The sequence below is a fragment of the Oncorhynchus tshawytscha genome, linkage group LG25 (genome assembly GCF_018296145.1).
Source record: "Oncorhynchus tshawytscha isolate Ot180627B linkage group LG25, Otsh_v2.0, whole genome shotgun sequence".
In the NCBI taxonomy this organism is placed as follows: Eukaryota; Metazoa; Chordata; class Actinopteri; order Salmoniformes; family Salmonidae; genus Oncorhynchus; species Oncorhynchus tshawytscha.
The window spans coordinates 7,410,837-7,427,852 of NC_056453.1; the positions used below are offsets into that span (position 1 = coordinate 7,410,837).

At 45.1% G+C, this 17,016-nt stretch overlaps 1 protein-coding gene across 2 annotated transcripts in view; it reads right to left on the reverse strand.

Moving 5' to 3' along the window:
- Window positions 1-845: 845 nt before the first annotated feature.
- LOC112224754 (thyroid hormone receptor alpha-like) overlaps window positions 846-17,016 on the reverse strand; it is a 197,796-nt gene continuing 181,625 nt past the window's right edge. For both annotated transcript variants that reach the window (XM_042305904.1, XM_042305903.1), the window contains one exon: window positions 846-10,720. In XM_042305904.1, the coding sequence (XP_042161838.1) occupies window positions 10,470-10,720 (251 nt within the window). In that variant the 3' untranslated portion in view covers window positions 846-10,469. The remainder of the gene's footprint in view (window positions 10,721-17,016) is intronic.

A 17,016-nucleotide genomic window follows, 5' to 3' on the forward strand; every position in this document is an offset into this window, starting at 1 on the left:
GTTGTCGTTTAGCATACTCTCATTGAAACCAGTAGCCTGTAGTGTACTGTAAAATTACAGGAACTGTTTAACAGTGTAGCATTTTCATTGTATGAAAGGAAAACATGGTGGAGAGGGAAAGAACAGGATGGTTCTTCACAACCATCACAGCAGTAAAGAACCCTTCCCGATATGCCTGTATGCTTTGGTCCAGCATTGTCTAGCTGGCCAAGCTGGTCTGCTAAACCACGCCCATAATAATACCTATTTCCCAGCATGCTCTATTGCAGTTTTATTTTTTACAATTGTTTGTTTCAGTATCTGTGTTTTTGCATGTACATTGATTTATTAATCAAGTAACTATACAAAGATAAATAACTTTTTCTAAACTAATCCAATCTGTTAGTTGGATTTATTGCACCTGTTACTAAAATGGTTGTTCCAGTTTAGATGGTTTATTTGTCTTTCCAACCCAGGCGGTCATTCTGAATGCAGGTTGTGGGTGAATAAGATAGTGAATTGTTGGCTATCCCCCCTCAGACTGGATTCCAGTTAAGCAATAAGGGTGTGGTATCTGGCCAGTATACCACAGCTAAGGGCTGTTCTTATATAAGCATGACGCCATATACCACAAACCCTCAAGGTGCCTTATTATTATTATTATTAGAATAAACGGGTTACCAACCTAATAGGACAGTAAAAATAAATGTTTTGTCATACCTGTGGTATACAGTCTGATATACCACTGCTGTAAGCCAATCAGCATTCAGGCCTCGACCCACCCAGTTTATAATAGGAATGAGACGTCACCTTGCAGGTCAGCATAATGTGATTTGACGCAGGTTTTGTGGGCGACCAGCATATGCTGGTACGCTGGTGACCAGTTTCCAAAACACAGATAAGGCTGGTCACCAGCAACAACACAGAGAAGGCTGGTCACCAGCAACAACACAGAGAAGGCTGGTCACCAGCCTATGCAGTTTTTTTCAGCAGGGTACTGTGTGCTCTCTGGCCACCACCAGTTACGGCAGTCTCAGATTAAGACTACAGCCTTGATAGATTTACATGTACTGCTGGCTGAAGGTTTTGAATTCTGTTTTATCTAACAATAACCACAAATATAATGAGAAGTTAGGTAACGGACTGGATAAACAACTTTTTTGAAGAAAAAAAACAATTATCCATAAAAACATATCCATAAAAACAACATCAAGAGACACAAAAATGACTCGAATCAGAGAAAATACAATCCAACCCAGCCATATCGAGGCTCGCCTCTGCGTCTTTCCATTGGTCAAATTTGGTAAGATTAAAACCCAATAGATTTGAATCAGGTGTCATGTCGAAGTGCACCGTTCAAGACCTTTTCGAATAAAACTGGCACATGTGGCCTTTCTCTGGATAGAACAGTGGACTGCAAAAGTGCAGGTGATAGACGTCAACACAAAGAGATCACACACACCTGTACAGCAAAACATCGCCCAGAGTGTAGTCCCTATTCCAGGACTGGAGAACAGGCAGTTTGACATGGACCCTTCTGTCAAGACCAGCTACTGTAGACTGGATGGAGTAGTGGGTATTTGTGAACTATGGAACTCAATTAGACCCGTCTGTTTCTGTGTGGAACTTCTCTGTGAGAACGTTTGATCCCTTTTGCGGCATTATCTTCACTATCTTAACAGAGTATATCTCTGGCTGTCCATACAATAAAAGGCTATGGTAGAGTATTGGTCGATTGGATTGAGGTTTGATCTGTGCTAGGAGGGTACATGTCAGAGCAGTGCCATGAAAAGAAGACAGGAGACACATGGGAAGAGGAGGGGTTTAAGGAAAGCACCCTTTGAGGCCTCACATTCAAACCTGAGCAGTCCCGACCGATCAAACCTGTTTTCAACCTGACAAACTTTGCATATGCATTCATACATATGGGGTGTTAATTCTCTAAATATATATTTTTTTCATTAATAGTGTACATTCCTTGCTGTCTAGGCATAACATTTCCGATGCGCACCTTTTACAAAAAATATCTCCACAATTTTACAAATTGCAATAGACACATAGGATGTCCAAGCAGCATAAAGCTGACCAACCAACTATAATCACCTGCCTTCAAAAGCTCCTGAAGGCACTACCTAATAGTGCTAATAAGTATTTGGAAAAATATGTGAAAAATTTGGCCTAGTAAGTAACAGACTCAATACATCACAATCGGATGAATCGCCAGAGCAATTGCTTTACTCCCATTCAAAGATCTTCACACGTTCTAACTTGCCCAGCTGTCCATGCCTGAGACAGTGAGCAGGCCACAGTGCAGGTCAATGTGCCATAGAAGGGTCATAGTGCTTTTTAATGACTACAGTCATGTGCTCACTCTTACTCTTCTCTTTGAACAGTCCAAGCACTTCACAACACAAAATAGTCGCACAGAGCTGCGTGACCTACCTCTTTCTCTATATCACGCATACACACACACGCATGGACGCAGACGCGCACACACACACTAACTCCCTTGTCCCTGTTATTGTTGGCAGGATTAACATGGCAATCTGGTGATTTCATTAGAAAAATAGTTGTTCTGTTGCATCAGAATTGCCTCCACGGGGGTGTTTGCTCTAGTCATTTCTACTTCTCTGTGACAATATCCTCCTAATGTTATTCTTAGGAGACCGAAGCTGGAAAAATCAAGCAAACATACATATAGGCCTATCTTTCCCCCAAGAGCCCAACTCTATTGTCTGCATTTTTTCAAAGAAAACCAATGAAAGTCCACACAAATCATCGATCTCTACATAAAATACTGTAGTACAGTTTCACATGGGAGCAATACAAAACACAATCAGTAAGGCAGCCGTTTCAAAACCTGCAATGCCAAAAACAAGAGAACCCAGGACAGAGGTAACACTATCAACAGTCTGGTTTCCATTTGCAAGCATAAAAGTCCATCCAGTTGAGCCCCTTTTTAAAAAGCATTCCTACCAGCTCGCATTCTGCACTTGTGAGTTACAACCCCCCTCACCCACCCCCAAACGGTTCCCAAGCCTTTTGGGCAGCAGGTAGCCTAGCGGTCAGGGTATTGGAACAGTAACCGAAAGGTTGCTAGTTCAGAATCCCTGAGCCGAAAAGGTGAAAAATCTGTTGATCTGCCCTTGAGGAAGGCACTTAACCCTAATTGCTCCAGGGTCACCGTCAATAATCTCTGATCCCTGGCTGCGACCCCACTCTTCGAGGGTGCCTCAGGGGGAGTTGAGAATTGCAAAAAAACAAAAACATTTCCACACTCATCCAGGTTACCCACTTGTACATGGAGCAAAAAAGGACAAATATAAGCACCCCTATTTGACCCCTCAAACACATTATTGGCTACATTCTTCAAGGGAAATAAAAATGTGAGCCTATGACAAGGCTGTTTTACAGAAATCTGTCTCGTACTGCGGCCTCAAAAGATGCTTAGGGAGTTGGGGAGACCAAAGCGGGTCAATGGATGCTCAACACACCACAACACACACGTACAAACCGACGAAGACGGACACACACACATACACCACAAACAAATTTGAGCCATACCAAGCTTCCAATGCATCACTAAGTATTGGCATTAAGCGGACCTAAATAGAACACGTCTGTGGACAGAGGTGCAAAGCTTTTCCTCTGATGGTGAATTGCTGCCATAATGGATGGAAGCCATGCAAGTGGACCGTTCGCTAACTGTGCGGGGCAGCTGAGTATTGCTGCTTGCACTGTAGCTGTAAAAGGGGGAAAGCGCATAGACTGGAATATTAAACAGGAATCCACTGTCCGTGATTGTTACAATCTGTTTTGTACACTGTATGCGTGTCTGTATGTAGTAAGCAAAGGTGAGGCGTGATTCCTTCTGGACCGTAGGGTATAATTATTTTTGTCTGCGGGCAAGGAACTGGCCCAAATACAGAAAAGTCCTGCGTGAGTCAGAGTGTTTATCACCAAACACACGCACGTACATTCACCCACCGACACACACACACACACACACACACACACCGAAGCAGACAGACATTATAAATACAGGCAGACAAGAGGCGGAAAGACAGATATACTCACAAACCAACACGCGGGCAGAAGTACCCTCTCATTTAAAACAAAGCTATGAGGATGCGGTGCAGTTTCTTCGTACGAGGAAGGGTAAAGGGGGAAGGAACTGGGAAAACCAACGAGAGGGAGCACAGTGCAAACAGTACATAGCATAACATTCTCCATCCATAGGGCAACAAATATGAGCTAACAATTGTGGTTCATCTAAGGTCTATCATCATTTATCTAGAAAATTGTATTTTATTTTTTTACCTGAGAGAATCCTTCAATAGCTTTCTTACCCAGTCCGGAGAAACAAGGTGCGTGTCTGTGAGTGTGCATGTTTAGAGTAGGTGTTCTAGCCAACACTCTCATGGGTCATGCATATTCACATTGTCTCACAGTAAATCGCCTAATAGGGTCTGACAAGACTAGTTACACTACAGCACCACTCGCTCACGTAACGCACTTCATTCAAAACATTTGTAAAAAATATATATATATGTTGTCAACTGCTATGGCTTTGAGGATACAGCGACACTGATATAACGGTCCAACTAATTCTAAGTAATAGTTCAAATGTTGCAAGCGCTATTTGGTCATTATCGGGTGCAATCAGTATGTTTAAACGCTTTACGCTGACACAATCATTAACTGTTTTTATATTATTATGTTCTCCGGGAAAGACTCTCGAATCGAGGCTACTGAAAGTGCGTCTCAACTACGTACATGCTGCTATGTCAGTGTACAACAGGTTAAAGCTGTCCTGTTAATGTGTGGCAACTTGGTTTGTTCAACGATTGTGCATCAGTGCATTCGCTCGCGTCTCTGAGTGGTCTGGCCTTTGACCTCCATGAGGAGAGGTGAGAGATCATCCGGCCATTGCACAAGTTACTCGCATCTCGCCCACGTACGTCGCTCGACACCCACTGAGTGCCATGACGTCTTGAATGACATTCCCTTGGCCGCTAGATTAAATATTTGAAAGCTCATCTATGCCAGCGTTTTTTCTTTCTTATCCACTCGTCTTTCTAAAAGAACTCTACAAAAATGTAGGGACTCGTCTGAGGCTGCGTGGGCCTTGTTAGGTAGCACCAAATCGATCTGCTGAACCATGAGAGCGTTGCATCATGTAGACAAATACTGTAACACAGATACACACATCACACACACTGATTCTGGAGCAGTTTACAACAGCACAACCTTTCTATGACAGTGCCCTTCCAACACTTGGCCTTTTGTCATTTCAACAAGTAGACTTGCTGGACCCCAGGGATCAGCCGGTGAGCTGGGTCATGGTTGGAGAACAGAGCCTTTGAGTATCCCGTCAACCCTGGGCCCCACTCATTTGACAGCCCTGACCCTCAGCCCGCAACAGAGTAGCAAGGGCCTTTGTACCCAGATCAAATAAGGACCCATGGGATTCATGCAGTTGAGTTGGGTCAGGGGAATCCGGACAAGGTTGAAACTGCTTTAATTTAAACATGACTGCCAGTCTGCCTCGCCGGTAAAGGGAGCACGCATTTGAAGGGGTTGTAACGGATTTGCATAGACATCTCGAGTTCCTTTTTTTGTTTTCACAAAACTACATTTTGACATATGTGGAGCAAACACAGCCCCCCGCGCAAAAAAAATTAACATCACAGACATTCTCCTCCCTCTCCCCATGTTTCAGCTTGTTGGACTGAACCATCCCATGACTGCTGATGAAAGGACAGGGATGTTGGGGGATTCCATTAAATGGGCTATCCCAAGTTAAGATGTAGCGGGCAGTAGCCAGGCAAGCTGTGGTTTAGGCGTAGCTTTTATATTTATAACGGCAATATCCATTACACCTTCACATACTCTGTCTACTGTGGCTGCTACCCACTCCCGTCGTTAACCTGGAGAGACCAGTCTGTTGGTGGACACACACTGTATAGCCTTGACTGTATAGAGCTTAGAGTTGTGGCCAGGACATAATGTAGGGATGGCTAGCTATCTCTTTGCAAAGAATAGGAGGCACGGGGATGCTTAATGTCACGGGGTCACTTCTGAATACGGATCGACATGCGCGTGTGAGAGTACACACACAAGCACACAGATGTACAGTATGAAGCGTTAATATACATAACCCCCCCCCCCCGCTTATTTTACCAGATGGTGGGACGCAGGTACTGGCAAGTTGGTGCTCAAACATCCAGTTTGTGAGTGTTGCATATGTTTTTACATATACTGGTTTTTCATATTTCATTTTGTTGTATTTACATCCTTGGTTGTGGCCAAAATAAAACAAAAAAGAATGAAAAAGAAAAGTATTTACAAAAAAAACATACTGTATATACTGCACCTTGCAGATGGGCAATATTCTCAGTTTGTTTCCGTGTAACGTCTATGTGACACCACTGTCCATTCTGCTGGTGAGCGGAAGTGAGGTTGTGGGTACCGGGCTCAGATCCAGCCCCATCCTATCAGCTACATTCAATACCATAGAGCACTCAGCCATTACAAAATACCCCCCCCTCAAGCTCTGGGCCATTCACATTTGACTTCACTATCTATGGTCGTGGATACACCTGGGAGGGGCCAACTGCCAGCAATCCATTTCAGCACCTGTTGATGATGCGAGACTTTACTTACGTCGGGTCCACAATCTTCCAAGAACCAATTTAATAGGTAGCGAGCGCCAAGGCTTGTGGTTGAGTCTTTTTGTAATCGCTACAGATGCGTACACGCCACAAGCACATATATACCTCAATGTTCTTCCACATGTGCCTGTGAATCATCACTCCTCCCAAGTTCCTTCTTGAGTTTTGTGTTGTGTGAGGTATGAGAAGATTGTGTTTCAGTTCCGGTTGCATTATTTTTCCTGCTTGTGAATTTTTTTTCTTCAAAGTCTTCTTTCATAAAAAAGCAAACATTATATTTATATATATATATATAGATATAGATATAAAAAGAATATTCCTGTTTTTTGTTTGTTGTAAATTCCTCCTGAAAAGGGACGGACAATCAGACAGATGCACAGACAACAGAACAGTTGGCTTATCAACACAAACTATAGGTGATGGAAAATGTCTACGTTACGCTGCACGCGTGGTCAAAAAGTGACTACGGCTGTTCTTTTTCTCTCTCTTTTACGTAAAAGCAGTTTAAGCGTTAAAAAAAAATAATTACATAAACATCACACAAAAAAAACGTTGAGATACAATGACGGGAAAAAGATCTCCAAGTGTTCGACTTTTGTTCAGGAGTCTTTTTAAAGTCATATATTCCTCATTTCACTTTTCTGGGTACATAATCATTATCATCATATATGTCTTTCTCCATAAAAATTCAACTCAGAAGGTAAAAGCAGCATTTCAACCAACCATTTCACACACACACACACACACACACCCAATCGGCTCACAGGAACTAAGGACCTTTTTTTTCTGTCACTTCGTTCTTTGTCAACGAAGCTTGGAGTTTCATACCCGCATCCATTGAATGGCGCTTCTGTTTCTGTTGCCGATCGTCTCCATGTGAAAGTTGGTGGCTCTCCTTTATGGAGAGCCGAAGGTGGGGACTCGCTGGGAGTTAAGGGGGAGACCACCTGATCATCTCCCCATCCTCTGAGTTCATAACGGAGCTTTGACCACGGGCGACGGTCCCCATCCAACCCACGCCATACGAAGGACGGAAGGAAGGGCTGATGCCCCCACCTTCTTTCTGTCCCGCTCCCTTACGCTCTCTCCTTCACTCGCTCCCATTGCTGCTTTGCCGTTCACATTCATTCGGTAACGCCGCTCTAAGTGAGCGGTTATGGCCAGCCTTGTCTCACAAGGGAGAGGCATGGATTCAGTTTGGTGTACATTTTTCAGACCTACCGTTGGCCTCCTACATTGAGTTGGGTGAATGGGTGGTTGGGCAGGGGAAGGAGTATGTACTGGGGCTGGATCTGGGTAGACTTGGAGACCAATGCTGAGAGGATAGTGTATGAGTGACAAACAGACCCCGGACCATCCCTCCCTCACCCAGGGACGTCTCCAGCCCAGAGTGGATGAGGGTTGGGGAGGAGGGCTGTTGGTTTAATACTGAAAATGTGACATGGTTAGTTGGGAGCCCTGTCCCAGTGGCCTATGTTATACAGAGTCGGGCAGGACTCTCAGAGGAGGGGGCATGCCTGACAGAGGACTTGAAGCTAGGTTTGAGGATTAGGGGTTGTATAGTTGCTGATGAGGGTGGGGAGGGTTGAGAGAGGGGTTGGGACTACTGCAGTAGTGTGAGGGGGCTCTGGCTGCTCCACTAGAGTGCTCTGAAGTCTGGTAACAATCGATTTCGGGTTGATTCCACCTACGGCGGTTGAGGTTGCTGCAGTTAGGCTTGGCCGTCTGCTATGAGTACCCGCCATCCTGGTCCCACTCAACGCTCGGCTCCATGTCCTCACGCGTTCCTCCACATGCTCCCAGAATGCTGAAACGCATCCATCCATTCATCCCTCCCGCCGCCTCGTTCAGTCGTTCACAAACTACTGCTTAGCGTTCAATGAAAATTGGTTGTCTCTTTGAACTTTTTTTTGTTCCCTCAACAGTGCTAAACCCGCCCGTCTATGGCCTGGTAACCTTGGGGTTCTCCGCTTGCTCGCGGTGTATCGCTTCTCCAGCCAATCCTCTTCCATGGCGACAGCCGGACTGTACATGCAATTTCCTCCGTTGTGTGATTTATTGGCTTCTGTTTCAAAAATAAAAAATAGGGACTCCAAATTTGAATAGTGACACTTGGTCCCACATAACAAAAAAGAGAAAAGCCGAACGTAATGGTTACCATCCCCCGTTCCCCCGAAAAAGAGGAGAGAAGTCAGTGAAACCAATGAGGTCCCCATAGGGAAGGGCAGGCCCTCCTGTCTTCAGTGGTATTTAATTTCAACTGAGTGGTAGTACTGAGATTGTGTGTTTGAGGGATTCGTCTTAATGTATGTGTGCTTATGAGTTTCCACCCATGCACATATGTGTGTTTGTTGAGTATCCTTAAGAGTGTGTGTGTGTGTGTGTGTGTGTGTGTGTGTGTGTGTGTGTGTGTGTGTGTGTGTGTGTGTGTGTGTGTGTGTGTGTGTGTGTGTGTGTGTAGATGGGTGGGTGAGGAGGCTGGGGGCTGCTGCCCTGTGTCCAGAGGTGAGGTAGAGCCTGTCGGCACAGGAGCGATGGCGGCGCCCCAGCCTTGAAGGTGTGCCCACTTTGAGGTAAATGGCAGACGTCATTGACCTTGCCCTTTCTCAGTGACCGCTACCCTAACAACTGAGTATGGAAGCTTGGAGGGGCCATACTGAGCTGAGTCACACAGGCGCAGACTCGGACTAACTTACCCTGCAGGTCAGGGCTACATCACTGCAATGTGTACAGTCAACATGGCATTTGAGTTTCTGAGGTGAGGATGTGTGTGTGTGTGAGAGACATGAGTTGCCTGCCTTGTTCACTGCTATTCAGACAGGGTGTGGGAGTCTATATGGATGCTGTTCAGTCTCCAGCCATTGAGTCTACTTGCCAGTGATTTAACTCTCTCGCTCTCTCATCCTATTCCTCCCCTCTTCTCTTTCACTCGTACTCCTCTGAGAACTCTCCCCGTCAGTGGGCCCCCTTCCATCTTCCCCTCTTTCCTTCACTGCGATGACTTTCCTTGGAGAGAGAAGGGCTCAATTGTCATTCATAAGAGGGTCTACTGCTGGCTCCAGCAGCACAGGCAATGACAAGGCACGTCTGCCCAGTGTGTGTGTGTGTGTGAGTCACAGGAACCGGCCTAATGACAGAACTGAAGGTAGATACGGAGCCATGGTCTGTAGTTTTACACATTTCAGACAATTAAAGGAGACTTATAAACATAGCACCTGACTTGTTTCAAACATGATCACGCTCATGGCTCAGTTGCGTTGGGAGATGATAGTAGGTACTGGTAGCTTTGCTCTACGGTAGGCGCTATATGGCACACGCTCAGGACCTCTGCTTGTGTGTGACAGCGTCACCTGAATGATTGTTTTACACTAATTCTGAGACTGAAATTAGCGGACCAGTTTAAAACATGGTTTTGCCATCATTTCAAACCGGTGCAAAGCTGTGAAGACCACCATCTAGTGGCGAGTGACAAATGAGGTGCCGCCGATAAGGCTCTGGGAAGGGACCCAGAGTGTGTGTGCGTGTGCCTGCGCGCGCCTTGGCAAAGGGATGCAACTCCCACTGGATAAGACTGCTCAGACAGGGAGGGCCGCCAAACTGATTCCCCAAAACAGGTACAAAGAGGTGGTTGGTTAAAAGCTAAAATCATTGTTTGTTTGACCTCTGCTGCTGGTGTGTGGTTGTTGCCTGTTGTTTGTTGTTTACCATGTAAATGTCGGAGAAACACAAGTCCTGCCAAAACCCTCCCCCGCTCCAGAAAAACAGCCATTCCTTCCCAAGTCGCCACCCTACTATTTGGCAGCGGGGGGGCGCCACTCACACTTCCTGGTCCTCGAAGACCTCCAGGAAGAGCGGGGGGAAAAGTTCAGTTGGGCACTCCACCTTCATGTGGAGGAAGCGGCTGGCGTGGCACGCCCCGATCATACGCAGGTCCGTCACCTTCATCAGCAGCTTGGGCCAGAAATGGGGAATGTTGTGTTTGCGGTAGTTGATGTAGTGTTCAAATGCCAGCAGGTAGGTCTCCTGGCACTTCTCGATCTTGTCACTGCTCGTGAGGCCCGAGCGGTCTGTGACCGAGGAAGAGGGTGAGAGGGAGAGAGGGAGGAGAAAAAGGTGTGTGTCAGTAAACAGAGAGGGTAAAATTTCACCTAGCCTATCATGGGGAAAGGAGGACAAAAGAAAAAAAAATGTTTGTTACATACATACATTTGACATACTACCTTCATTGTACTTTTATATACAACATGATTGGACTCCCAATCACGGCCGGATGTGATACAGCCTGGATTCGAACCAGGGACTGTAGTGACGTCTCTTGCACTGAGATGCAGTGCCTTATACCATAGATGCCACCTTTCCAACACGTCAGTTTGTCAAATTTCTGCCCTGCTAGAGCTGCCCCGGTCAACTGTAAGTGCTGTTATTGTGAAGTGGAAATGTCTAGGAGCAACAACGGCTTAGCCGCAAAGTGGTAATCCACACAAGCTCACAGAACAGGACCACTGAGTGCTGAAGCACGTAGAGCATAAAAATGATCTATTCTCGGTTTCAACACTCACTCCCGAGTTTCAAATTGCCTTTGGAAGCAACAATAACTGTTCGTCGGGAGCTTATTGAAATGGGTTTCCATTGCAGCTGCACACAAGCCTAAGATGTGCAATGCCAAGCGTCGTCTGGAGTGGTGTAAAGTTTGCGAGGAGGAATAATGATCTGGGGCTGTTTTTCATGGTTTGGGCTAAGCCCCTTAGTTCCAGTGAAGGGAAATCTTAACGCTACAGCATACAATGACATTCTAGACGATTCAGTGCTTCCAATTTTGTGGCAACAGTTTGTTGAAGGCCATTTCCTGTTTCAGCATGACAATGCCTCCGTAGAAATGGTTGGTCATGATCGGTGTGGAAGATTTTGACTGGCTTGCACAGAGCTCTGACCTCAACCCCATCGAATACCTTTGGGATGAATTGGAACGCCAACTGCAAGCCAGGCCTAATAGCCCAACATCAGTGTCCGACCTCACTAATGCTCTTGCGGCTGAATGGAAGCAAGTTCCTGCAGCAATGTTCCAACGTCTAGGGGAAATCCAGAAGAGTGGAGGCTATTATAGCAGCAAAGGGGGGACCAACTCCATATTAATGCCCATAATTTTAAAATTAGATTTTCGACAAGTAGGTATCCACATACTTTTGGCCACATAGTGTATATCAATGGATAGATGGACAGCTAGATGTATATACTGAACAAAAATATAAATGCAACAATTTAAAATATTTTATTGAGTTACAGTTCATATAAGGAAATCAGTCAATTTTAAATGAATTCATTCACTAATCTATGGATTTCACAAGGCTTGGCAGGGGCACAGCCATTCGGAATGAGTTTTTCCCTATAAAAGGACTTTTACAGACAAATACTTCTCAGACACAGATCTGGGGAAGGGTACCAAAGCATTTATGCAGCATGGAAGGTTCCCAAGAACACAGTGGCCTCCATTATTTTTAAATGGAATAAGTTTGGAACCACCAAGACTCTTCCTAGAGCTGGCCGGCCGGCCAAACTGAGAAATCAGAGGAGAAGGGCCTTGGTCAGGCAGGTGACCAAGAATGGTCACTCTGGCAGAGCTCCAGAGTTCCTCTGTGGGATGGGAGAACATTCCAGAAGGACAACCGTCTCTGCGGCACTCCACCAAGCAGGCCTTTATGGTAGAGTGCCAGATGGAAGAAACTCCTCAGTAAAAGGCACTGCTTGGAGTTAGCCAAAAGGCACCTAAGGACTCTCAGACCATAAGAAACAAGATTCTCTGGTCTGATGAAACCAAGATTGAACTCATTGACCTAAATGCCTAAATGCCAAGCATCACATCTGGAGGAAACTTGACAACATCCCTGCGATGGCAGCACCATGCTGTGGGGATGTATTTCAGCGGCATGGACTGGGAGACCAGTCAGGATCGAGGGAAAGATGAACCGTGCAAAGTACAGAGAGCTCCTTGATGAAAACCTGCCCCGGTGCGCTACTGTGCAGGAGGACAATTACATTAGTGTCTAGTTTGAGAAACAGACGCCTCACAAGTCCTCAAATGGCAAATTGAGACTGGTGTTTTGCGGGTACTATTTAATGAAGCTGCCAGTTGAGGACATGTGAGGCGTCTGTTTCTCAAACTAGACACTCTAATGTACTTTCGCTCTTGCTCAGTGGTGCACCGGGGCCTCCCACTCCTCTTTCTATTCTGGTTAGAGCCAGTTTGCGCTGTTCTGTGAAGGAAGTAGTACACATCGCTGTATGAGATCTTCAGTTTCTTGTCAATTTCTCGCATGGAATAGCCTTCATTTCTCTTCCACTTGCCTCCTCCATTTTTGTAGTAATAATGCAATCGGTTGGTTGTGATTTTGGATTGAGCAAACGTTCCTATATATTTTCAATAGCTGCATGTGTGACAACTCCAGCAATCCTATTCATAATATCATTAATAAATAAAATACCATTAAAAATCCTGGTTTCATTCCTGGTTTCAATGATGTTTCTAGAGACAATATCTCTCTCTTCATCACTCAATACCTAGGTTTACCTCCACTGTATTCACATCCTACCATACCTTTGTCTGTACATTATACCTTGATGCTATTTTATCGCCCCCAGAAACCTCCTTTTACTCTCTGTTCCAGACGTTCTAGACGACCAATTCTTATTGCTTTTAGCCGCACCCTTATTCTACTCCTATGTTCCTCTGGCGATGTAGAGGTGAATCCAGGCCCTGCAGTGCCTAGCTCCACTCCTATTCCCCAGGCGCTCTCTTTTGATGACATCTGTAACCGTAATAGCCTTGGTTTCATGCATGTTAACATTAGAAGCCTCCTCCCTAAGTTTGTTCTATTCACTGCTTTAGCACACTCTGCCAACCCGGATGTTCTAGCTGTGTCTGAATCCTGGTTTAGGAAGACCACCAAAAATTCTGACATTTTAATTCCAAACTACAACATTTTCAGACAACATAGAACTGCCAAAGGGGGCGGTGTTGCAATCTACTGCAAAGATAGCCTGCAGAGTTCTGTCCTACTATCCAGGTCTGTACCCAAACAATTTGAACTTCTACTTTTAAAAATCCACCTCTCTAAAAACAAGTCTCTCACCGTTGCCACCTGCTATAGACCACCCTCTGCCCCCAGCTGTGCTCTGAACACCATATGTGAACTGATTGCCCCCCATCTATCTTCAGAGCTCGTGCTGCTAGGCGACCTAAACTGGAACATGCTTAACACCCCAGCCATCCTACACCCCAGCCATCCTACAATCTAAACTACCAGGTACCTCCCCAAAGCCTTAAACACGGGCACCATCATAGATATCCTCCTAACCAACTTGCCCTCTAAATACACCTCTGCTGTCTTCAACCAAGATCTCAGCGATCACTGCCTCATTGCCTGCATCCGTAATGGGTCAGCGGTCAAACGACCTCCACTCATCACTGTAAAACGCTCCCTGAAACACTTCAGCGAGCAGGCCTTTCTAATCGACCTGGCCGGGGTATCCTGGAAGGATATTGATCTCATCCCGTCAGTAGAGGATGCCTGGATATTTTTTTTTAAATGCCTTCCTAACCATCTTAAATAAACATGCCCCATTCAAGAAATTTAGAACCAGGAACAGATATAGCCCTTGGTTCTCCCCAGACCTGACTGCCCTTAACCAACACAAAAACATCCTATGGCGTTCTGCATTAGCATCGAACAGCCCCGTGATATGCAGCTGTTCAGGGAAGCTAGAAACCATTATACACAGGCAGTTAGAAAAGCCAAGGCTAGCTTTTTCAAGCAGAAATTTGCTTCCTGCAACACTAACTCAAAAAGTTCTGGGACACGGTAAAGTCCATGGAGAATAAGAACACCTCCTCCCAGCTGCCCACTGCACTGAAGATAGGAAACACTGTCACCACTGATAAATCCACCATAATTGAGAATTTCAATAAGCGTTTTTCTACGGCTGGCCATGCTTTCCACCTGGCTACTCCTACCCCGGTCAACAGCACTGCACCCCCCACAGCAACTCGCCCAAGCCTTCCCCATTTCTCCTTCTCCCAAATCCGTTCAGCTGATGTTCTGAAAGAGCTGCAAAATCTGGACTCCTACAAATCAGACGGGCTAGACAATCTGGACCCTTTCTTTCTAAAATTATCTGCCGAAATTGTTGCCACCCCTATTACTAGCCTGTTCAACCTCTCTTTCGTGTCATCTGAGATTCCAAAAGATTGGAAAGCAGCTGCGGTCATCCCCCTCTTCAAAGGGGGGGACACTCTTGACCCAAACTGCTACAGACCTATATCTATCCTACCATGCCTTCCTAAGGTCTTCGAAAGCCAAGTCAACAAACAGATTACCGACCATTTCGAATCTCACCATACCTTCTCTGCTATGCAATCTGGTTTCAGAGCTGGTCATGGGTGCACCTCAGCCACGCTCAAGGTCCTAAACGATATCTTAACCGCCATCGATAAGAAACATTACTGTGCAGCCGTATTCATTGATCTGGCCAAGGTTTTCGACTCTGTCAATCACCACATCCTCATCGGCAGACTCGACAGCCTTGGTTTCTCAAATGATTGCCTCGCCTGGTTCACCAACTACTTCTCTGATAGAGTTCAGTGTGTCAAATCGGAGGGTTTGCTGTCCGGACCTCTGGCAGTCTCTATGGGGGTGCCACAGGGTTCAATTCTTGGACCGACTCTCTTCTCTGTATACATCAATGAGGTCGCTCTTGCTGCTGGTGAGTCTCTGATCCACCTCTACGCAGATGACACCATTCTGTATACTTCTGGCCCTTCTTTGGACACTGTGTTAACAACCCTCCAGGCAAGCTTCAATGCCATACAACTCTCCTTCCGTGGCCTCCAATTTCTCTTAAATACAAGTAAAACTAAATGCATGCTCTTCAACCGATCGCTACCTGCACCTACCCGCCTGTCCAACATCACTACTCTGGACGGCTCTGACTGAGGATACATGGACAACTACAAATACTTAGGTGTCTGGTTAGACTGTAAACTCTCCTTCCAGACCCATATCAAACATCTCCAATCCAAAGTTAAATCTAGAATTGGCTTCCTATTTCGCAACAAAGCATCCTTCACTCATGCTGCCAAACATACCCTTGTAAAACTGGCCATCCTACCAATCCTCGACTTTGGCGATGTCATTTACAAAATAGCCTCCAATACCCTACTCAACAAATTGGATGCAGTCTATCACAGTGCAATCCGTTTTGTCACCAAAGCCCCATATACTACCCACCATTGCGACCTGTACGCTCTCGTTGGCTGGCCCTCGCTTCATACTCGTCGCCAAACCCACTGGCTCCATGTCATCTACAAGACCCTGCTAGGTAAAGTCCCCCCTTATCTCAGCTCGCTGGTCACCATAGCATCTCCCAGCTGTAGCACACGCTCCAGCAGGTATATCTCTCTAGTTACCCCCAAAACCAATTATTTCTTTGGCCGCCTCTCCTTCCAGTTCTCTGCTGTCAATGACTGGAACGAACTAGAAAAATCTCTGAAACTGGAAACACTTATCTCCCTCACTAGCTTTAAGCACCAACTGTCAGAGCAGCTCACAGATTACTGCACCTGTACATAGCCCACCTATAATTTAGCCCAAACTACTACCTCTTTCCCTAATGTATTTAATTAATTAATTTATTTTGCTCCTTTGCACCCCATTATTTTTATTTCTACTTTGCACATTCTTCCATTGCAAATCTACCATTCCAGTGTTTTACTTGCTATATTGTATTTACTTTGCCACCATGGCCTTTTTTTGCCTTTACCTCCCTTATCTCACCTCATTTGCTCACATCGTATATAGACTTGTTTGTACTGTATTATTGACTGTATGTTTGTTTTACTCCATGTGTAACTCTGTGTCGTTGTATGTGTCGAACTGCTTTGCTTTATCTTGGCCAGGTCACAATTGTAAATGAGAACTTGTTCTCAACTTGCCTACCTGGTTAAATAAAGGTGAAATAAAAAATAAAAAAATAAATTAAAAAAACGGTATATTTGAGTTTAACCATAATATTTGTTGTAATATTTGTTCTGTATTTTCTGGAAGATAAAATAGAAATTGTAACCAGCTTTGTACGGCTTGTTTAAGAAAGGGCGATACTTTGAACAAAGTAATTGAACAGATACATTTTCATATAATCAGAATCTTGCCTATTTTTGCTAACTTTCTCTTGAAATTGGTTGTGGTAAGTTCATTTCTATCTTTAGGGATATGAATACCAATTATGTCTACGTCACCATCAGACCATTTTATTGGTATACTACAAGATAATGTAAAAACTGTCTTTTTAACGATCCAATATGTAATATGGT